Source organism: Takifugu flavidus, chromosome 3, assembly GCF_003711565.1.
Source record: "Takifugu flavidus isolate HTHZ2018 chromosome 3, ASM371156v2, whole genome shotgun sequence".
NCBI classification, from domain to species: Eukaryota; Metazoa; Chordata; class Actinopteri; order Tetraodontiformes; family Tetraodontidae; genus Takifugu; species Takifugu flavidus.
In genome coordinates this window covers 394,307-416,577 of record NC_079522.1, presented here as the reverse complement: position 1 = coordinate 416,577, position 22,271 = coordinate 394,307, and the positions used below count along the sequence as shown (strand labels likewise).

Below are 22,271 nucleotides of genomic sequence, written 5' to 3'. Positions count from 1 at the left end.
ACAATGTCACGTGTCCAAAACGTCTTTAATACAGAATTGTTCGTGTTCTGACACCAAAGACACATTACAATATAAAAAGGTGTGAAGTTACAGTAGTCAATTATGACATTTTTTCATTTCTTTGCCAAATGTTGTGGAGAAAATGCAAGAGGCAACAGTTCCCTGAGGCTGGTTTCTCTGTAAGTTCCATCCGGCTTGGTCAAGTACACAACCCAGTCTGATCCAAACTGGAGGGATAAAAAGGAACAACAATAAATTAGCACTACACACAGTAAAATTTAAGTCGTCATTTGTTCTGATTTGGTCATGCATTTATTTGCAATTACACTCAAAGTCAGCACAAATAACCTTATTTCAAGTGCTACAATGACCTTGAAAAGGTTTGTACAAATTTAAAAAGCGGGTATCAACCTCCATAAGAACTTGTCGGCAGGCCCCACATGGCCCAACAAAGCTGTCTTCAATGTCACTGGGAAGAAGAAATGCAGCAGAACCTGAGTACATTTGTAACGCGCCTAATGTGCACCAATGAACACAGTCACCATGACACTGCAATGGCAGTGAACTTCCGGTACCCTTCCACCACGGCCCTCTGGACGGCCACGCGCTCAGCACACACAGTTAAACCAAAAGAGGCATTCTCCACGTTGCAGCCTGGAAACACACAATCAATAATTAACTAATTTAAATGACAGCCAAATGCACCAAGCTTCCGCCCAGAAAACTCCCACTACAACACGCCCGCTCCTGTGTCAACTTTACCTGTGATTATAGCGCCATCCGGCGTCAACAACGCGGCACCGACAGGGAAGCGACTGTACGGACAGTATGCAGCGTTCCGGGCCTGCAGGCACTTAGAAACCAGCTCTTTGATTAAATCTGCGCATGAAACGGTCATAAAACCACGTGATAAATCACCAATGGCGCGTTAGGTGTAAACACGGCGAAGTGGGCTTACCTGTCATAGTGTGAGGTGAGGGGGCTCAGGCAGGTTCCGAGGATCCAGATGTGGAGCGCAGCGACTCAGTTTAAAGGGTAAAAAGCGGCTGCTTCTGTTAAAACCGACGTCATTGGCTGGATGGACAGACGGCCACTGATTGGTTGTGTTCGAAGGTGAAATGTTGAAACATATAATAACTAACTGACCATGAGGAGAAAAGCTGTTCAAAACTCTGCCATTTACCCACAATCTGGATTTTTAAAGATTAACATTTAATTTTGAGTCAAGGAACAGAATGCAGCAAAAGCATAAAAACCAAGATGACATATACTGTATATATATATAGGAGTTAAATTAAATCAGGCACATGTTTGGTCCGCTGATTATACATTTGAGGGTCCAGCAGTGGGACTAATGGACACGCTAACCAGGACAGATCTACAGTTTTTGGCCAGGATCGATCCTAAGGAAAACATATCCAGCACGGCGTTCCAGAACGAAAAGGTGTACAAGTTTTTGTTGCAGTAAAGGCCGTCGGCTGCCGTGGGGTCGTAGTTGGGCTGATAGGCCGAGAAGACGAACACAGCACCTGGAAGAGGGCAGAGGTCAAGTGTCAAACTTCTAATTTGCTCGCCTCCCGCCACTGTAAAAACTGTGATGTCAGGATTTACAAAGGAAAACCAGGGGGGAAAAAGTGCTGTGTGAGGAGAATCCCTACCTGCCAGAGCCCAGACGAGCATGAAGAGACCTAATAAAGGCAGTAGGCAAAGTTTGAGGCCTCTCGGAGGCTCCTGAGGTGCAAAACTCTCGCAGGGAAAAGTCACGAATGGAATCATGAGCAGAGTCATCATAGCCAGACCCAGCAGGTAGTTGGGAATGTTGGGGTGCTGAGGACACTCATGGAAATAGACGACCCCTGTGATGAGGCAGGGACAAGGTCAAAAGGTCAGCAAGCGGCCAGAAAACATACAGGGTGAAGGCACAGAAATAGAAATTATGCTGACCAAAGCTGACTCGCATCAGGGTGAAGAGGGTCACCATCACCGTCTTTCCCACTACAGGGGGAAAGGTGCAATCAAGTCATTAAAATTTAAAAAAATTCAATTAATAGCTGAGGCGTTGTGGCTAAACCTTGAGACCAATCCTGACCAAAATAAAATTACAAAACTGACATTTTTTGTTATTGCAATGATCACAATTTTTTTTTTTTTAAAGTATGTAAATTATAATGAACGTAGTCACCACTTAGTCTTTGAGGTGTTGGTGGAGGAGGACCAACATGGAAACTCCACACGGTGCCCACAGTGACTCTCATCGGTCGGCCTGTAGAGGGAGACAGACAGACTAAAGGTCTGCATTAGGGTAACACGCTAGCTAGCCCTCACGGAGGGGGACCCGCATTGATTTTTATACAAATACCCATTGCTAAGTGAGCAAAAAGACTGTGTACAGCATGTTGATGTTATTACACCCTATAAAATGCATGTCTGTATATTACTTTTTTCCCCTAAAATGCAATAGCACACTGTTTGATATTGGACCATTAATTGTGTTGTACAAAACATAAATCATCAACTTGACAACCTGACATCACGGTTACACTATAAAACCCACCAAGAAGTTAAGGTAAACTGAGCCAGTTTTTAGTTAACAGTATTTTGGGATTCAATATACACTATCAACATTTTGGCTCCAACATATCAACACACCGACATTTTTTTTTTAATGATACAGACGCTAAGCACTTGCCTGCCATCGCCTTCTCACTGGAGTCTCGAGTGAAGGACTTTACAGGAAGATGTCGGGGATTCCTCATGTGGACGAGCCTGTTTTGACAAAAATAAACAGTGAAACCAAAAGTAAAAGTGCTCGCTTTGATGTGCCCAGTTCCTTCCCCTCCTGCACAGACGCGCTGCTTATCCCCAGGAAATATCAGTGGAGACCCCTCACACCCCCATCATGGACTGATTTCCCCTCTGGGAAGAGGTTCCGAAGCATCCGGGGCAGGACCACCAGCTTCTGTATGTAGCAGCTTTGCCCCCCCCCCACACACACAGACTTTAGAATTGCTCACCCATCCCACTGGACTATATTTGACTCCCACACTTTTCGAAATTTCTGGTATTGCACAGTTTTTATAGACTATTTATCTGACCTGCACACTTTGCAGGTCCTGATATTGTACAGTTGCACATTTATCCACATACATTGTACAGTGTACTACACATTCCAATAAAAGTTGTCAAAGTCTCTATTATAGTATATATTATTTCTTTTTAGAAACACCAACTATCCCTGCTGAGAACTCTGACGGGAGCAAATTGGATATTTTGATCCTTTTCTTTTTGGGATGCACAGGTTGCATAACAACGTGAGCGTTGGCCTCTGTCTTTAGTCAACAATGATCTCATTAATCGGCGCTGTGGGACAAGCCCTCTTCTGTGTTTGTGTTTTGGTCATAAATGGCAGAAACCGGCCATTAGCACGATGAGAAGGTATCAAAGTGCATCTGGCTGCATCGCCTGCCCCCTCCTCAATTCTTTTTTGTCCCCTGTTCTCGTCTTTCTCCTTTCCCCTTTATCATCGTCCATCCTGGTGGGGAAATACGTGGGTTTGAAAGCTGATTTGTGATCGACCTTTGTTCTGGTCACCGGTCGTGTTTGACGTGTGCGCGTCAACAGAGTTGAGCTTCCCTCTCCACACGCGCCTCCTCCTTTTATCCTGGGTCCACCCGTCACTCCTGTAACTCTGACTTGCCACGAGACGCTCGAGTCCCGACCGTATTCATCTCACAGGTCTTCACGAGCGACACAGGAGAGGAGCGAGAAGCATGTGCTGCACGGGGAAATGCTCCCGCCTGGTGGGCCTCATCCTGCTGCCCTCGGCCTTCATCTGCATGATCTCCAACTTGCTGCTCTTCTTCCCGAATGGGGAACAACTTGAAATGGATCAGATCTCTCTGCAGGTCTTGCTCATGGGGGGGCTGATCGGAGGGGGCCTCTTTGTGAGTACAAACCAACGATCTGCCCACAACTACGAAAGCCTGGGCTCTCACTGTTTACTCTGTTTATTCCGAAACAGTTTGAATTTCCATGTCTGCGTTATTTGGCCTCATGTGTCGCCTGATGACCCTTTTGCACGTTGCAGATGCTGTGCCCGAGCTGCTCCGCTATCAGGGCCGGGGGCAAGGGTTGCTGCGGCACGGGTTGCTGTGGAAATCGCTGTAGGGTGAGGGGAGTCGCCGGCGATGATACGGGCGGTGCCAGGCCCTCGATCGTTAATGATGGGCTGTAAAATAGGCAGATGCTGTATCAGATAGTGGAGGCAAACACGAGGAATGGAGCCTTTTTATCACTGCACCTTGGACAAATCTCTATTATCAACAGCTCATCAGTGTATCATCAGCATATCTCCCTTTAATGGCCTTTATTGTCTTGTTTTGCATGAAACCCTGTTTTCTGGGTATGTGTCACAACAGTGGGAGGTTGCGTCCACTACATTTCACATTAATCCAGATTAAAGTTCCTATGGGCATATCTTGCTATGAGCACCTCATTTAATGCAAGAAAAGCGATAAAAATGGATTCTCAGGAGTCTGATTACCCTTATTTGACGAATAAAGACAGGCCGCAATTCTTTCTTCTAGATGTTGAACTCCGTCTTCTGCTCGGCGTTTGGCGTGGTTGGATCCATCTACTGCACCAGCGTGGCGTCAGCCGCCCTGGCTATTGGACCCAGGTGTTATACGGGCACTGAGTGGAAATACCCCTTTGAAAACATGGGCGCGTAAGTGCTTTATCATGAACATTCAAATATAAAGATGTGATGTTGGTAAAAGGAGGAAAACCCATTCATACTGATGTACATTTAACAAATTCTTATTTTTTGGAGACTATAAGTCAACAGTAAGAAAAAAAATTAAGTGGTGTGTGTAAAGAAAATAAAAAGTACATTTATGTTCTATGTTGTATTTGAAAATTGAAATAACAATAACCAAGAAATCTATATATAAAAAAAACATATAACATACAACATATAACACCGGCAATAACGCTATAATCCAATAGGTGGCGCGCTTGTTCTCCCTCTGCAACAGATCGGAATCGAACCTTTTTTAGCAGTGCTAAAGCTGCTAAACTGCACCATAGTGAGTCACCTGTTAGCATAACTCACTGTTAACAATAGTTGATGCTAAAGAGCATTATTTCCACAGCTCAGCTCCATTTTTTTCTCTTTTTGGACACCATTTTTGCAGAACCTGTTTGTTGTCCATTGTCATTGTTCCATCTTTGGAGCGTAGAAGTTTGTCCCCTCAATAGAAGCTTTATTGTCACCCAGTTCCTGGTTGAGTCTTATAGTCGCCAACTGATATTATCTAATATGCCGACACTAATTTATGAGTCACCACGATGAAGCATAAAAGACAAAGCTCTCACTCTGGACGTGCTCGTGTTTGACCTGCAGGGGCAATGGCAGTTACCTTGTCAACCAGACTCTGTGGTCCATTTGTGAGGAGCCCAAGAACGTGGTGATGTGGCACGTGGTCCTGTTCTCCATCCTGCTGGGCATTGGGGTGCTGCAGCTGGTGCTCTGCGGCATCCAGGTGGTCAACGGCTGCCTGGGCTGCATCTGCGGAGACTGCCGTGACAGCAAAGACGTACGTCGGACTAACGCCCTGATCATTCTTGGAATTGGTGGGAGAGGAAGTTTAGTAGCCAAATTAATCAAAAAAAGGCATATTTTATAAAACTGGCAACTCTTTGCACTTTCACATGTTTACAGGCTATGCTAACATGCTTTGCTATTTGGCGGGTTATGTAGGACATGTGTAAAATCTAAGCTGTGTCTTTCATTGCAATGTATGAGGAGAAAACAAACCATTAGTGTTTATAAAGCTGTTTACAAATTACTGATACAGACGCTAAACTAGCATCTGCTCTTGAGGCTCAACTTGTGAGGACACGACAACATGTGTCCGTGTCAATCATTATTTAACATGTGCAGAACCCTTTTGAAACTAAATGTCCACCGGGGTTGACGATTAAGCTCAGATTTACTGAGTGGTTGAGCCTGAGGTAAAGTGTTTCTGCTGACTTTACGCTAACTGAAGCAATGAACACAATAGTGGTACATTTTAACGCCAGTTCTCTCCTATTTCAGGAAAAGCCAAACAAATGGCCTTTTACCATTTAGACGATACCTGTATTTATTAACATCAGAACACTGAGTTCCTGTCCTGATGTTAACGGGTTGTTTCCTGTCCTTTTGCAGGACGACAGCGGACTGTGAAACATGAGGAAGAGGGTCCAGCTGTCGTGAATCTACTGCGGCCACGTGTGTCATATATCTGCTAGATCAATACAGGTGATACATGAGGATCAACAAATAAGAGTAGATGAAGAATTCTGGTCCTTTTTGGCTGAGTTGTTTTGGTGTTTATTTAAAATTGATGTGAGGATTAAAACAAAAAATTGGAAACGTGACATTTGTGTTGACTCTGATATTTACAGGAAGTGCCGTACAACCCCGCCTAACGGGTGTACAGACGGCGGCCGCGTCAAACAGGATTATAGTCCATCCAGACAAGGGTCAAAGGGCAAGAACCCCCCCTCCCCCCGCGGCCGCCTGGTTCAGTGCAGCTGTACAAGCCCAACATGTTAAGCTGGTAATGAGGCGCTGCTTCGTGGTAATTGTTATCTAACTTTAAAGCTAAACAAGGGTTAATTTAGCCACCGACCTCTGAGAGCGACGTTTAGATCCCCAGTGTTTTTGTTACCATGGTGTATTTTGTCATATTGCACAAGATTATGTGCTAGGGTCCCCGCCCACTCCGTCGCCGTGGTGCAGGTTCAAGCAGGCCTTGTGTCTCACATCATACAGCAGCTATCACACAGTTGGCTTGGCCGGCACGGCCGCCTTATATAATCCCAGAAGTGAGCGGAATAAGTAATCGGCCGGACAAAGAGCAGGACCCCTCTCTCAGCTACTTCTTATGCAAATCGCAGCCCCCCCCCTCCCTGTGAAAGAATCCAGAGAAGGCAAACTTGTACATGTACACGGGCCTCAAGGAAGCCTGGAAGACAAAAACTGCCCCCAACGGCACAAAATTCCTCTGTCTTATTCACACTTCAAATCCGCCCCCGTGGCGAGGCCCTTTTTAGAAATGTACCCCTTTTCCTGTCCTGACCCCCCCCACCCCCCCCCGGCTGACAAAGAGGAGGCCGTGAGGGGAGAGCAGGGCGCCGTGAAGCAGAACCAGCCAGCACCAACCAGACTTTGGCCAGAGAAGTGCCTGGTTCTCTCTGGACAGTCGTGTACCTGTTCTCCGTCTGTGTCCCGACCACAAGCGCTGTAAGTGGCACATTCACAGGATAATAACACCGCTCCCGTCCGCCACCCACCAATCAGCTCAGCCATTAATGACTGAAGCCCAGCTGTAAATAGTCACATCACCTGGTAGTGCAGGCAGGTTCTTTGGAAGAACACAAAAAAAACAAAGGGGGGGGGGGGTGGACAGGCCTCCATTTATGGGATGGAGACAAACTTCCCCGAGGACGCGCAGGTGAGAGCAAATATAGAGAGGAGGTCACACATTGACACCGAGAGGTAAAACTTTGTGGATTCTTGGGTTATAATAAGGTGACGGACTGGAGAAAACAGCTGGGGGGGGGGGGGGGGGACCGGCCCGGACCATGGCTGTGCGGGAGCTCTCCAACGTCAACAAGAGAGCCGACTAATTCCGGAAGAGCGAGTGGGGGGGCGAGCTGGGATGAGGCATGATTGGAAAAAACAACAACTCTGACAGAGAGGACAACACTGGTTTAAGCCTGCGAGGACTGGATGTGCACAGCCTGAGAGCTGGGGTGGGGGGGTGGGGGGGGGGGCTCTCTATCTTCAGACCTCCCTGATTCACATCTGGAGTTGCTCACCTCTGCTAACTCCCCCCACCATCCAGCTGATCGGCAGGAAACCAAGGAGAGGAACGAGGGGCAGGCAGCAGCGGCACCGCTCAGACCTCCAGGGGCTCGGACCCCCCCACCAGGCTCGTGTGACTCACAGCACAGTTAACGCACATATCTGATATTATAGGAAATCAGGACATTGAGTTTCACGAGAGCTGAAAGTGAAAACTGTTCAAAATTCCAAAAAACGGGACTGTCCAGCCATTCTGGTTAGACTGGTCACGTTGACAATACAGGCTTTAACAGTTTAATAATGATGGCAAGAAAATTTAAAAAATGTCAGGAGGGGGATGAGTAATTTTAAGTGGAAAGTTTAAAAGAAGTTCCATCCAGGTGAAATCTTTTTTTAAAAAAAAACACTTTTAAAGATATCAAGGTGAAACTGGATAAATTAGGTACATGTGCTTTTGTTATTTTGGACAAAATATTAAATATTAACAAGAGGATGATGCAGAAAAGTGAAATATTTGCCTCAAAAATGAAGTGAAAGTTGATCATAGCATAAATTGGGAAAATACTCACATAGATGACATAAAAACATGAAAAAGATCCCTGATAAAAGGGGTCTGAGGTAGAATTTAAAATTTAAAACAATCTGCACTCGTGATATTTGACCCCTCAGACAAATTTGTAGAGAAACATTAATTATCCAAAATGAAATGATGTTGTCATTTCACTTTTTTCTCATTGCTTCTACTTTAAATCAACTTTGTGACAATGTTAAACCAACATGTATCCTCCACAAACATCTAGAAGGTTCAAAGGTTTGCACGTAAACGTGCACGTGCGTGTGCTGAACAGGAACTCTGAGCGTGACGGACTGGATTCTCAAACTGCTGAACTCTCAACTTCCAAACCTATTTTTTCACATTGGGAGCATAGGGGGAGGGGGGTATTGGGGAGGTCCTTGAAGTAATAGTGGTTGAAGTAACAGTGACCTTTGACCTCCAAAGTCGAATTGCTCCGGTTTGGAGTTGCAGCATAAACTGAGATATTTGCAGAGATGAGGGTGTGCTGACCCTCGTCCTTGGATTCCAGGGAATACCTCAAGGTATCTGGAAGGAACCAGCCTCCGAGGACAAGGCGACCTTGACCTTGGAAATATTGACCTGGTTACCGGTCTGTAAATGTTCATCTTGATGTTTTGTCCATCAGAGCTGGAACGCTTTGGCGTAAAGACCTACGGATGCGCCGCAGCTCACCACCTACAATCAACGTGGCTGTTGATTAATAAAACTCTGCTGTGCAAACATTCCTCTTCCGAACTGGCCAGACGAGGCTTTTAAACTGTTGTCAAGGCGGCTAATTCTGGTGGCACACATAAATGTGGGGAGTGCTCTGTCATGGCTCTGGCTGTGACGTCGGCAAAGCAAGGAATTTATGAGGCGTTTCAAAATAAAAGCTTGTGTCGCCAGGCATGAGGGCCCAACACCCGCAGATCCACTCGGGAAGTGACACCTTTTTTCCTTGAAGGTCGATTCTGCGGTGTGGGGCTGCAAAAGAGCCACTTCTGAGTTCCAGGAGCCTTCAAATCTGCCTTAATCACATCAGAAGTAGCAACAGGCAACTGATGCATGGACAACATCAGACCAATCCAGCTGAATTTAAATCACATCATTGCTTTTGTCTGCAGAACTCTTGTGGCCTGGTATCTGATTTCAACCATGACCTCATCACCTGGACTAAACAAGCTATTTATAGGCTGTTTCACACTCTGTAATTCGAGTTTTCCCTATCAGCAAACATGTTAATGGTGTAGACAGAGCCTGCAGGAAGGAGGCCGTGCCGTACGTGTGGGCAGGCTGAGCGGACAGAGGAGGGAGGGTGGCTGATAGCGGGCGTGTCAGCTCACAGCACGCCGGGGATTAGCTATTTAAAGTTCGGTCGCCGCGCCACGGAAACCTTCCCGCACCGCCAGCCAGGACGCACCGGAGCGCACATTCTGGGACGCGCCGCGAAGACGCACAGATCCGCGGAAGGGAAGCGGGGAAAGCGAGGAGCCAGCCTGGAGACCTCTCAGCAGTAACCTATTTATCCTCAACAGCCTGTATCCGCCTCGGTTTACCCACCAGGTAACTTCATTTATATAAAATAGTCCTTCCGAATTAAAGCGCTAAAAATGTAAATCCCGATGCAAAATTGCGCGCGTCGCGGCGGTCTGGGGGGGGTAATCGTGGCATCAAGTCATCTTTAGATGGTAAAAGACTGGTTTGGTTGTTTTCCTCGGAAAGGAGGAGGAGGAGGAGGTGTGTCACTGGGTTAGTTCGCCCATCAGAAATCAGTCTGTCCGTCAATGCAGTTGCCCCAGGATCGAGCCTTAAAAATGCTACTCTGAAAACAATCACTTCTCGTCCCCAGGAAGCAAAACCAAACTAAAGTGGGTTCGTGTTCAAATGAAGTTATTTTGGTCCAACACTCATCGACGGAGGAGAGATAATTGGTGCGTAGTGGCCTGGTGGAAAGCTGATAATCCCGTCTGGCACAGCCTTTCATTCAGCGCGGAAGGTGCCCCTGTGACGCGCGTGTTGTGTGTGCGTGTGTGCGTGTGTGTGTGTGTGTGTGTGTGTGTGGGCGGGGGGGTTATTTTCAGCCACATGAAAGTGACAAAGCCCCACCGCGCTGGTTGTCATCTGCAGGTCAGGGATTGTAGCCAAATGAGTTTGAAGCTGGAAATGTAGAAATGTACTCTTGTGACATGTGTCTAAAACATCATTTGCGCACTCCCTTAAATGTCTCAAAATATAATCAGAAATCAGCCTTTTAAAAAACAACCAAAAAACAGGTGTAGAGTTGTGCTTCAGGGGGCCGCAGGTCCTATGAAGCCTGTGGAGGGGGGTAAAAGTAGGTGGGGTGGGGGGGGAGGGGGGGGGGGGGGGGGTGGTGAGTGCTCTTGCTCAACACTGTTTACAAAGCAAATGCAGAGGCCATGCGTGGACTGCCAGAGGAAAGATGTCTTAGTCGGTGTGTATGTGTGGGGTGGGGGGTAAATATGCTGGGTAAATATGGTCAGGCTGTAAACACACGCATGAAAGCCTCCATGTTGCTCCCTTTCTGCTACCTTCTGCTCCAACCCTTGCAGCTAATCGCTGCCTCGGCCCAAAATTCCGCCCCACTGACCATTAACGCTGGCAGACGTCTGCGCAGCCTCTGCTGTACTTTCTTTCCCTGGGCTGAACCAACTATAATGGACCCATTGACTGCAAAAGGGTGTGAAGTTTCACAGGTGGCGCATTAAACCGAATGGGTGGAAAAAATCAGGAATTTCCTTTCTTTTGTGCATTATTGAAGAAAGTGAGACTATAGGATCAACTGGTTTCTCCATCACTCTTTTTTAGTTCTTTCTCAACCTCATTCCTCATTAGTTCTGACAGGCTGCGTCTTGCTGTGCATGTGATTTCACCGTGCGTTGTGCAGGAACTCTGTTGGAATGTTGTCTTTCTTCCACCTTGTTTTATGTCTTTGGCAGTTCTCGGAACCCTTCATGATCCCGCTGCTGGCTTTCACTTGACCTATTTCCTAACCCGATTAGTCTCCTCCTCTCAGGCCAAGTGCCTGCAGACGTGAACTTGTCTGGCGCATAATCCATGCAACGGCGACATTCTGATGTACCTCTCTTGGATTAGACTCATTTGAGATAATAATGGTGCTGAACATACTGATCGGCTCACATCATCCAGTCATACTGGCTAATGCCAGGTGACCAAATGGAGGCACAGCATCATAATTCCATTAAACTGGGACCTCGAGAAGGCGCGAATCTGCAAATATGATTGTCAGCGCAGTGCCTGATTGTGACTGTTTCACTTTTTCACCAAAATCAAAGTTTTACGTGTAATATTTGTCTGTTTTGTCCCGACAGCTCTGCCATGGGTGTCAAGATGCTCCAGTGCTTTCCTTTCTACAGACGCTGCAAAGAGCGCTGCAAGAACAAACAGTGCCCCCCAGTGGCAGGTGAGCGCAACTACCACCAAACAACCAAGCGCGTGTACGATCTGGGATTAAATCCGGATTATTCCATCACAGGGCCCACATCTCCCATTGAAGAAACGAAGCCCCGCCTATCCTCCACCACATCGTGGAGCAGCGACAGTGACGGAGCGGGAAGCCTGAGTCGGAACTCTCAGATTTATTTCTCCAGCAAAGCCCGGCTGTCTTTTCGGCACCAGATGGACAGCAACGTCCACGCAGTGGACGCCACCTACTGAGGGTGGGGGGGAGGGACGACTGCAGAAAAGAGATATGGACTTCAGAGTCTTCTGTTGCTTAGCTGGGTCTAGATCGTGTGATGGGAAAGACCACACTTTTTAGAAGTGACCGACATTCATCACTACACCTGCTCACTGCGCACCCCTGCAGAGAACTCAACATCATGATTTCAGAGGACTGATCTTTGTGCATGATAGCAGATTTGTTTACAAGATTTACAACCCTAAAGTGCATTATTTTGTGAACTTCCTTGTTTTGTTTTTTTAATTTCTTTTTAAAAGACTTGTGTGTGGAGGGAGGGAAACACAGTCTTCAAGTCAGGAAGGATTTCATGAACATAACAAATGGACATTGTTGAATGCTGTTCAGCTGCTTTTGCCTCCTCTTAGTTATGCTTTTGAAAAGAAACCAAGCTGCACATGTGCCTTCAGCACTTCCTGTTTTAATATTTGTATTGTTAAAATTGGGCCCTAATTGCATTAACCTTTAGAATTCCACCCTACAGCACCTAATTACTGATTTAAAGGACAAACGGCTTCATCTGTCTAAAATATGCGTATTTAACACCAAATAACCCAAAACCCACTAGATTTTTAAAAAAGAATCTTCAACTTTTAATGCAACAAATCTGAGAGAAAGAATGTGTAAAAAAAAAAAATGCAACTTTGTTTACTGACAAAATAACAAATTACATTAAAATATCTGTTTTTACAAATAATGAATGCCTGAAACATTTCTAAAAAAAACAAAGTAATTTAGGTCATTTCAATCAAACAGGTATAATGATAAAATTGCTGGAGGTAATTCAAAGTCTTTTGAACAAGTGCCGACCCGTGACAACCCGTGACCACTGACAAGTCGTCACTGCAGGTTTTAGGGTTTGGAGATGACACCGTCTGGGTAACGCTTCTTAAATCGGGCCACAACCTCTGGGTCCAGAAGATGGATGCCATCCAGCTGGTTCCCAAGAGTTACCCTACAGGCGAAAGGAGACAAAAGGACAAATCCAGAGAGGTAAATTACAACAAACAGAGCAGCAGAGGGATCAGAATCCGTTGCCTCTCTTTAGCGTGTAGTTTATTGAAACAACAGTATCACACCAGTTGGGCTGGACGTTGTGCGGCCGTCCGAAAAGTTCGATCTTCCTGGTTCCAGGTGAGAGTCTCTCGATCATGCCGTAGATCTCATCTGGTTTGTGACTGGTGGAACGTACCTGGAGCAGAACATCTGAAATGTATTAAAGAGCTTGGGGTGTGCTACCTCCCGGGACTGGGTCGTCGTTTACCTCGGCTACGATCACATCGCAGTCCAAACCTCTGTTGAAGCCCTGGGTGTTGCCCTTCACGCCAACCTGAAGGGAAGCAGAGCTCATCGAGCTCAGAGTCTCGTTTTTGCTGACAAAGAGGGCATTTGAAGGCATCAGACTCACCAGGCAGTGCTCCTTCCCGTGGTTCAGCCAGTGGCCCGTCCTTCCTGTGCGGATGATCCTCTGGAGCTGGTTGGTTTTCACCCAGATGATTTCGTCGACTCGCTCGTATCTGAAAAAGGCAACAAGGTCAAATCAAGGGAAAGATGACCACCCTGGGCTTGATAGGAGCCAGAACATAACTGGACAGACCTACCCCCAAAGACTGAGACACTCTCGGCCCAGCTCCATCGCCCTGTCAGAGTAAAAGTTGAGCAAGAGACTGATTAACCCATAACTCGGAAAATAAAGATAACATCAGCTGCAAAGTTCAACAATGACCAGGTCTCTGATCTAAACCAGCAGCTACCTTCCAGTAACCCAAAGGAAGATGAATCCGTCATCTTGCAAAATGGGGATGTTCAGTTTTCTCATCTCGTCGTCAGTCAGCGTTCCGTAGGGCAGCTCCATGTGGATGTCCCAAGGTGGGTCGGCCATCACCACGGCGAACTTCCCCAGGATTGACACGTCCAAGTATCTGATATCGCAGCAGATCCACTGCAGTAAAAACATCCGTCACCATCTCCGTCACCCCGGGCTCTGACCCGGGTCCCTGCTTCACGCTCACCTGCGAGGGAAACAGAGTCCCCACGTTGCTGTCTCCGTCTCCCGCCCGCAGTCCCAGCTCCGCGGACCCGGACTGGGGCCCCAGCAGGCTGCTCTCGGCCTCTGGGGGGCTGTCGATCTCATAGTGGACATATTTGCAGGTGTCCATATGGAAACAAGTGTTGAGGAAGGAGCAGTCGCCGAGACTCTCGTCAGTGTGTTTGTTGATGATGCGACTGCGTGTTACACAAATGCACGTTAGTGTTTTGTCGTGTCACACAAAAGATGGGATTTGTTGGTTTAAGTACTTTTAAGGCCCCTGACCGGAAGTGTAACTTGGTGCACGGCTGTGGCGCGTCCCCAGAGCGTACGCAGTCCTCCTTCGTCCCGTGATCGCAGAACTCTTGGACCTGAGCGCGGCCGCGAGACCGGAACTTTTCCACGATAGACTGCTCCTTGGCTGTGCTGGCGTTGAGCAACTCTAGAATTTCTCTGCTCAGCTTGACACGAGAACATTTGCATCACATCAGTATCTACCGTCCTCCTGGTCTAGATCCAGGAACAGTGGCATCTTTCCTACCTTCTTGCTCTGTTGTTCTTTAGTGGACTGTTGGTTCAGGAGGCTTTCGATCTCCATGTCCAAATGAGACGTCTGGTTTTTGCTGCTCCTGCCCTTCTTCTCGCTACTGCTCCCTGATGTCGAAGCCCCCACCATCTGTGCGTTGGAGGCAGGTGTCAGAGAGGAGGTGCGTGGAGGAGAGCTAGAGCTCTGAATGGAGGATGAGAAGCCCGAAGCTCTTTTGTGGGGGGCCTGTTCTTCTGCTTTTCTCTTGACTCCGGTGCGTTGGCCACCGGCCACAGACCCGATCATGGCCCATAGCTTCGTGTGGTCCACCGAAACTACAACCGAAGAGGGAGAAGCAGAAGATGAAGACGACGAGGTGGACTCCCGGACTTCGATGAGCTCTTGAGCGGCAAACTTCAGCAGCAAACTCTGGATGCAGTTGTGACTGACAGGTGTTTCAGTCTGTTGGAGACAATTCAAAAGGGCAAATCATGCCAAGATTAACATAACGGCTTTTTCTTTTTTTCTGTACCAGAAAAGCATTTTTGCACTTATGTCTCACACTGTGGAGTTCGTTTGTGATGGCGAGAGAATCCGCAGGGAGTGACAGGCTCAGATCGGAGAGATATGCCAACAGTCTCTTCTCCAGTTCTGGGTCTGGGGGCTTTTCTGTCTCTTCTTGAGACGGGACAGTTGCAGATGGAGCAGGACTGTCACTCCTCGCTGTGGAACCTTCTGTAAGGATTCCACTATCTGTCCAAATAAAAATAATAAAAGGTGACTTGCTTGACAGTTTTTAATTTATCTTAAATATCTTATGAGTAATAAGATCCACTGATACAAGACAGTGTCGTTCCATAACCGAGTTGTGACATAAATCATTAGACTGATTATTTTGATCAATACTGAACAATTACTTAATGGAGATTTCCTTGGACAATCTTTTATCCTTATGGTTTTTGGCATTTAATATATATACCTGGGGAAAACAATAACAATAAACCCATAGCTTACATATTGTAAAGTGCAAGACATTCAAATTAAATCAATATTACATAACCCTCTAATATGACTGTAATTAACGAGATTAAAATGTATTTTAAATTGCTTAAGAATAAACCAAAACTCAAAAGTGGTTGCCCCCCTTTAAAAACAAACAAAAAAACGGATTTGCATTTGGATTTTTAATTAATAGAAAAAACTGAAACATTTTTGACTAAATGCAACATTTTAAAAAAGTAGACATATTTGCTTCAACGGCCCTGCTCAAAGAAATATTACTTTGCAAATATAACTGATTGCATTTTACTGGCAAATAAACAAATGGCTTTTTATTTTCCCATAGAAGTATTTTCCCAAGAAGAACCATAGCAATATCGTTAAGAATATTGATACTTAACGATATTGCAATGGTTTGTTACAATATATGGATAATATTACACCATAATTAATCTCTACTCTGTCCATCTGGTCTAAACACTGAAGTGAACGTACCAGCGGACAGTTGCGTTGGGTCTTTCCGCCGCCGCTGCAGCCTCTCTCTCAAGGAGTCCAGCTGCTTCTTGTGTGCCTGAATGTTGCTCCATGTGTCCGACATGACTACCCAAAGTGATCGAAATACCAGCACGGACGGTGCTTACTCCGAAACAATCAAAACACAGGTTGAGCCGCGTCCACCCTCCATCTGAGCGAGCCAAAATCGGGGTGTGCCGAGTAAAGCGTCCGACCAGCATCTTGATTTAGTAACTGGGAGTTCCGGTAGATGTGTTCAGAAAAGAAAACATACTGGACGCTACGCGAATCAAATTCATAAACAAGCCTACATTTTTCTCTGTATGTACGTAATTGTGACTTTCGGGGAAGAAAAAATGTTTAAAGTGTCGCCGTTAACTCCGGAAGGATCTTACTCGGATGAATTTTTCTTACGGACCCCAACTTCCGGCGTCGCAGTCATGAAAGCTGCTCGACTTCAGCTAAGCTAGTTGCACTTGCATACAATCTGGGAGGCATGAGTCTATATTATTCAATGTAACACTGGTATTTCGCATTTGAAGCTTATTTTCTCGTTTTGCTTCGGTCTAGTAGCTTCGGTTCTTCGACATCTGAATTTTGCTGGTTGAAGCACAAATATGGCGGAGGAAGAAAAGCAGAGTGAGCCCGTGACAGACAAAAACGAACTGCAGAAATTGAAGGTACCCCCTTTTAGTTGAGTCGTGTTTCTACTTGTAACCGCAAAGAATCGTTTTATTTATTATTCAGCGTCGTTTTGCTTCCTCTTGCGCGCAAAACATCACCGAAATAATTGTTTCCATAACAACGGGTTTCTTCTGTCACGCTCCCATCATTGTTGGCTTTAAAAAAAAAGGGGGGGAGCTGCATAAATAGTGCATGGTCAGTCTCTCAGGAGATGAATCTACCCTTCTTGTTTGAATATTTGTTATTTTTGGGTGCTTTATACGTGCACATTTTCTTCATCGCGGGTAGTGCAGTGGAAAATACCCAGGGCTTTTGTCTCATTACCTCCAATCTCTGCTTTACAGGAGCTTGTGGACGATCTGTATCGTTTCAGAGACTGCTATTTTGAGACTCACAGTATCGAGGACGCTGAGAAGAAAGACGGCGATGTCACACAGGAGATCGAAAAGACTTTGAAGTACCTGCAGGAGAAAGAAAGTGAGCGGACCATTTGCACGTTTCCTCTTTTTGCAGGACAACTACAAATGTGATTGTCCAATTTCCAACAGATCAGCTGAAGCAAAAAGCAGAGTTCCTGCTGCAGAAGGGCCGGTGTTTAAATGTAGCTCCTGACTACAGTGCTGAAGCAGAGAAGTGCCTTTCCCGTGCCGTGAAACTGGAACCTGGCCTGGTCGATGGGTGGAACACATTAGGGGAACAGTACTGGAAAAAAGGAGACCTCATTGGTGCTAAAAACTGCTTTACTGGAGCCTTGCAACAGGTATGGACAAAGGAGTTTACCACATTTTTCACAAGTGAGCGCAGCCAAAATCCCCTTTTGCTGAATCATCTCTGTAGAGCAAGAATAAAGTGTCGCTACGGAGCCTGTCTATGGTGTTGAGGCAGCTGCCGCAGACAGAGCAGAAAACACCCGGTCATCCCACATTAGAGAGCGTCTATTTGGCCCGACAAGCCGTCCAGCTGGATGTTGAAGACGGGACATCTTGGTGTGAGTGTCTGCATTGTCTTGTGTATAATGTGAAAGCTGTTTGGAGCTCGTGTGGTTATACATGTGTGTTTGTTTGCAGTTGTCTTGGGAAATGCCTATGTGTCCATGTTCTTCGCCTGTGGCCAGAAGCCAGAGTTTTCTCAACAAGCTTTAAGTGCCTATGCACAAGCTGTGAGTACCAAACGCTGAAAATCTGCATTTCATCCACACCGATTTCACAGCTGTTCTAACATTCTACTCCTTTCTCCCTTGTTTGTAGGAAAAAGTGGACAGGACTGCCTCTTTTAACCCTGACCTGCATTTCAACCGATCTACTCTGTTCCAGTATGAGGAGATGTTCGGTTCTGCGCTGGAGGGCTACAGCCGAGCTGTGGCTCTCAACCCTGGGTGGGATGATCCAATAATGAAGGAGAAGCAACTGTTGGACTATCTTCGGAACGTCACGGAACTTTTACAGAACAAGGTATCGTTTAATATTAAGTATGGCGGATCCACGACAGTCGCATTGCTGTTAAATGCTCCACCAGTAGGTGGCAGCAAATCACAGCTTCCCGTACCCACAGTCTTTGTCTCAACAGGGGAAGACGAAGCCGCGGCGGTTGCAAAAAATGCTCTCTAACCTCAGCGTATCAGAGCTGGGTCCGTGCTCCTCACCTGAGTTTCGTTCCCCTTCGGGCCAAATTGGCAGCCTGGAACCTCGAACACTGTCCTCCCTCAAACACGGCCACAACAGCGGGGTGGCTGCCCTGGGCAAAGTGGTGTTCAGCCTGGCCTCTGAAGGCAGCGTTTCATTGTGAGTGATGGTATCAGCTCAGTCTCCTGTCCCACTGTCGCATAAAGATTTGGGCTTCTAATGTCTTTTTTTGTGTGTGGCAGCACATTTGGCATGGTGGACAGTGAGGAGACGTGCATTGTGGTGATGGTATACAACATGGCGCACAGCTGGGGCGTCCTGATCGGAGACACTGTCGTCATTCCAGAACCGCTGATTAAGCGAAACATCATAACACATAAAGATGAGGTTGGTGTTTTCGTGTTCGTAGCTAAAGGGATATCCTTTATATTGTTTTTACTCATGGGCTCGTGCTTGTGTTTCTTCTCCGTCAGTCGTTTGATTTCAGAAGTATACGGGTGGACTCTCCTCTGCTACTCATCGTCAACGGCAAGAAACAAAATGTCTATAGTCAGATTGCTACTTCGATCAGCTGCAAGCCCCACAGAGAATGAGCCGACAAAGACGCGAGATGTTTTTGTTCAAGAGTTGCATTGGATGCATCGCCTCCCTCTCCTGTTCCACCAAAGTTTATGGGTTAGTTTCTCCAGTTTCATCAGAAGGATTCAGCAACAGAAGACGACTCTCAGACTTCACCTCACCTCATTTCGATAGGAACTGACATGTCTTTAAAATATACAAAAATGGATAAAAATGTGCACTTTTGATCTTTTTTCTTCCACTTTGTCCCTTTTTGTGTCTCTGTTATACCGCCATTTTTACGTATGGTTTGAATAATTGTTTTTGTAAATGAAGTTGAGATTATTACTCAACCGTAGTTTTATATTTATTATTTTTTTGTATGTACCATTGTGTCAAAACTTTGGGTAGTTCTGTAGCTATGTGAATTTACATCGATGTTTCCCCAGCCGTTGGACCGTCTCCATATGTCAGTAAACTCTCTCTGCATCGACTGTGTTGCTTGTTCATTTTCGTGTGCCGCTGCGGTTCGGACGCCAGTGGTTGTATTTCAACAGCTTCGTCCAACGCCACGAAGTTGTCCAGCGCGTATTACAGGACTACAAATGAGCAATACTTTGTCCTCTTGTGTTTTACTGCAATTGTTTAAATATCTTTACAAAAAATGTACTTCAAAAGGAGAGTAGTACAGTTGGCAGGAAATTGTACTAAAACAAGAACGTGCTGACATGGAAATAACGTAAGATGGATACGTGGCAACCTGGTCTTACTGCTTCTTGATGAAGCGGGCGCCGCTCTCCTTGGCGGGGGAGCTGAACTGGAAAAAGGATTTGGCCCCATCCGCCTCCAGAGAGGAGAAGAATCTGCTGTCACCATCGTGGCCCACGGAGAAGAACTGAGGGCTTCTCTGGGGAGTTGCCTGCAGGGCCCCCCCTGGGTGAAACACAGCAGGTCGACAAATGTTCATTGTTTTGCTCTGTAAAAATTTCCCTACGTAGACAATCAGTGAAATGCCGCCACTCTCGTTTCTCTAGAGCTCTTTTTACATGGGGTTTACTTCCTGTGCCTGATTACCGTGGAAACAATTGGTTCAACTTGCAGACAGCGAAACACTGACACTGTACATAAGAAATACAATTATTTCTTAACTGAAAAAACTAAACTCATAAGTTGCAACTATTGGCAAAACTGGAATCTCTTTTAATTATCGTCCATTTCTTTCCAATGGTGAATCAAAATCCTGAATTAAAACACAGACGACGATAAAACCAGGCATCAATCTCATATTTAAAAAATCATCTCTTACGTGCGTTAAATTCCAGGTGGGCAGGTAGCGACATCACTTCCCTTTCCCCCGCGCCGACCACCATGTTACGCAACCTCAGAGAGTCGTAAAGCCCCTGAAGCTTCTGGTACTGCCGGTTCCTCTCCATCAGCCTCTCAGACACCTCGCTGTACTTGCGTTTATAATCCTCCATCACCTTGAAGATATTTCAGATTGACTGATGTCAGCTTACCGCTGCAGGCCCGAGCAATAAGTACATATCGACTTAACAACAAAATAGTTTCAGGATTATTCACCTTCTTTAGGGATGTGATCTCCCCCCTCATGGCGGTGAGCTCAAGTTCTCTGCACTGGTTCTGCTGGGTCAAAACCTTCTCCATCTGCTTCAGTTGTGCTTCAGCCCTGGTCAGACTGTACTCCTGATACATGTGTTCCTGATGGATCTGTTTATATCAGAGATCAGTTATTTAAGACAGGAATAGAAGGAACATTTGGAGGCACGTGCTGTCGTCTTGGACCTGGTAGCTCCAGAAGGACAGAGCACGGGCGGTGATGTCCAGAATGATGTCTGGACGCAGGCCCGCCAGCACCATGGCTTTGTATTCTTCCGAGGGGGACAGTTCGGTCCTTACAATGTCCAGTTTTCCTGACAATGCCGAGGAGCAGGCGGGGCAGGTGGCAGGGGAGCGGCTGAACTCGCCAGATCCGTGTTGGTCACAGAAAACGTGCGAGCACGCCGTGACCCAGGCGAAGCCGTTCAGCTTGGTCCGACACTTTGGGAAGTTGCACAAAAGCGTGTCATCACAGAGAGACATGGCTGTCGACTGTGGAACAAAGTAAAATATAGGTATTAAATATAGTAGGGAAATAGATGAATATTAAAATGTAATATGTCTTTTAAACTATCTTGGACAAAGTTCTAGTCATATGAAATATACTCTTATAAAATAGAGTTCCAATGTTGCAAATTCTGACAATTTTTTAAAAGTATGATCAGACATTTATGTGTGTTAAAATGCTAAACTAATCACAAAAAGGTAGAAATATGCTGAAACGTCATATGTCACCGGCCAATTAGTTCTAGCATAACATTAGTTGTTTCCTCACACAAAATATCACGAACTAACCAGGGAACTTTTTTGTTAAAGAAAAAAGTAAGTTTTTTTATCAAAGAAAAAAGGAAATTTGTGTCAAATAAATTGAGATATTATATATAAACGTATAAACGTGTTAGCAAGTTAGCAAGTATTTAAACCTCGGGTAACTCCGGCTAGCGCTAGCTATCATCCATTAATATTTGCATTATTGGGCAATGAATGTTTGAATGAATAGACTTATCATAAAGAACACATATTTAGGCCATGCGTTTGTCAACTTTGTTAAAGAAAACGACGTTAATTCGATTTTGTGGGGAACAAATACCTACGATAAGCGATAGCACCCTTTCGCTGTACAGGTGACAACAGGTGACGTAATAGAATACTGCCCTCTGATTGGCTGATTGAGAATCGCAGTTTTACTGTTTAAATATTTTACAATCTCATTTAGAAATTATTATTTACAAACGATGCAATGCAACTTTATTCGCAATTCCAGCGAGTGCCGTGGCTTTATCGGACGCGCATGCATCGCTGTCGCAGAAGTGAACCGTTTTCTTGAGTAGCTGCCGAGTGGATAATGTTAGAGTTAAACATGCTGCCCTCCACCTCCTCCACCATCACCTCCTCCTCTCATTTCTCTCCCTCTATTTCCCTTTTATCCATTTCTCCACGTGGTACAGGAGCAAAGGCGGGGGGTGAAAGAGGGGCATTGTGCTTTGCAGCAGCGGATCCGGGGGTTCATAGTGAGAGAGGGGAGATGCTCACTCAACTGTGTCCAGCACGCCATTGTCAAAGATTCCCATCTATTCTCTGCCTTTTAAATAGA

General features: G+C 45.9%; 5 protein-coding genes across 8 annotated transcripts; 2 read left to right on the top strand and 3 right to left on the bottom strand.

Annotated features, from left to right (window-relative positions):
- Nucleotides 1-6: 6 nt before the first annotated feature.
- On the bottom strand, nucleotides 7-3,716 carry zgc:103586. Of its 3 annotated transcripts, XM_057026997.1 has the most exons (8): nucleotides 2,183-2,266; nucleotides 1,945-1,995; nucleotides 1,659-1,856; nucleotides 959-1,529; nucleotides 763-879; nucleotides 543-654; nucleotides 412-469; nucleotides 7-227 (listed from the first exon to the last, which is right to left on the bottom strand). In XM_057026997.1, the coding sequence occupies exons 4-8, from the start codon at nucleotides 963-965 to the stop codon at nucleotides 114-116; spliced, it is 408 nt and encodes a 135-aa protein (XP_056882977.1). In that variant the 5' UTR covers nucleotides 966-1,529; nucleotides 1,659-1,856; nucleotides 1,945-1,995; nucleotides 2,183-2,266; the 3' UTR covers nucleotides 7-113. The 3 variants fall into 3 exon arrangements, with proteins under 3 accessions (XP_056882977.1, XP_056882976.1, XP_056882975.1); XM_057026996.1 differs by lacking the exons at nucleotides 7-227; nucleotides 412-469; nucleotides 543-654; nucleotides 763-879 and adding exons at nucleotides 2,690-2,766; nucleotides 3,577-3,716 and having other exon boundaries at nucleotides 1,192-1,529; nucleotides 2,183-2,263; XM_057026995.1 differs by lacking the exons at nucleotides 7-227; nucleotides 412-469; nucleotides 543-654; nucleotides 763-879 and adding an exon at nucleotides 2,690-2,955 and having other exon boundaries at nucleotides 1,192-1,529; nucleotides 2,183-2,263.
- tm4sf5 (transmembrane 4 L six family member 5) lies at nucleotides 3,695-6,423 on the top strand. Its single transcript, XM_057026993.1, has 5 exons — nucleotides 3,695-3,944; nucleotides 4,088-4,168; nucleotides 4,587-4,726; nucleotides 5,405-5,597; nucleotides 6,212-6,423. Exons 1-5 carry the CDS (start codon nucleotides 3,771-3,773, stop codon nucleotides 6,227-6,229), a joined length of 606 nt encoding a protein of 201 aa, XP_056882973.1. The 5' UTR covers nucleotides 3,695-3,770; the 3' UTR covers nucleotides 6,230-6,423.
- Nucleotides 6,424-12,698: 6,275 nt separating this feature from the next.
- Nucleotides 12,699-16,436, bottom strand: mettl3 (methyltransferase like 3). The gene is made up of 11 exons (XM_057026989.1): nucleotides 16,179-16,436; nucleotides 15,247-15,437; nucleotides 14,700-15,146; nucleotides 14,444-14,619; nucleotides 14,142-14,355; nucleotides 13,884-14,071; nucleotides 13,731-13,769; nucleotides 13,538-13,646; nucleotides 13,394-13,459; nucleotides 13,209-13,321; nucleotides 12,699-13,084 (listed from the first exon to the last, which is right to left on the bottom strand). Exons 1-11 carry the CDS (start codon nucleotides 16,279-16,281, stop codon nucleotides 12,982-12,984), a joined length of 1,749 nt encoding a protein of 582 aa, XP_056882969.1. The 5' UTR covers nucleotides 16,282-16,436; the 3' UTR covers nucleotides 12,699-12,981.
- A 169-nt stretch (nucleotides 16,437-16,605) lies between these two features.
- On the top strand, nucleotides 16,606-19,554 carry ttc5 (tetratricopeptide repeat domain 5). Its single transcript, XM_057026990.1, has 9 exons — nucleotides 16,606-16,876; nucleotides 17,225-17,357; nucleotides 17,429-17,640; nucleotides 17,718-17,868; nucleotides 17,948-18,039; nucleotides 18,128-18,331; nucleotides 18,447-18,661; nucleotides 18,745-18,889; nucleotides 18,976-19,554. The coding sequence occupies exons 1-9, from the start codon at nucleotides 16,814-16,816 to the stop codon at nucleotides 19,093-19,095; spliced, it is 1,335 nt and encodes a 444-aa protein (XP_056882970.1). The 5' UTR covers nucleotides 16,606-16,813; the 3' UTR covers nucleotides 19,096-19,554.
- Nucleotides 19,555-19,673: 119 nt separating this feature from the next.
- Nucleotides 19,674-21,910, bottom strand: LOC130522516 (E3 ubiquitin-protein ligase CCNB1IP1). Of its 2 annotated transcripts, none has more exons than XM_057026991.1 (5): nucleotides 21,772-21,910; nucleotides 20,864-21,169; nucleotides 20,642-20,788; nucleotides 20,367-20,541; nucleotides 19,674-19,993 (listed from the first exon to the last, which is right to left on the bottom strand). In XM_057026991.1, exons 2-5 carry the CDS (start codon nucleotides 21,158-21,160, stop codon nucleotides 19,827-19,829), a joined length of 786 nt encoding a protein of 261 aa, XP_056882971.1. In that variant the 5' UTR covers nucleotides 21,161-21,169; nucleotides 21,772-21,910; the 3' UTR covers nucleotides 19,674-19,826. The 2 variants fall into 2 exon arrangements, with proteins under 2 accessions (XP_056882971.1, XP_056882972.1); XM_057026992.1 differs by having other exon boundaries at nucleotides 21,768-21,908.
- Between the last annotated feature and the right edge of the window lie 361 nt (nucleotides 21,911-22,271).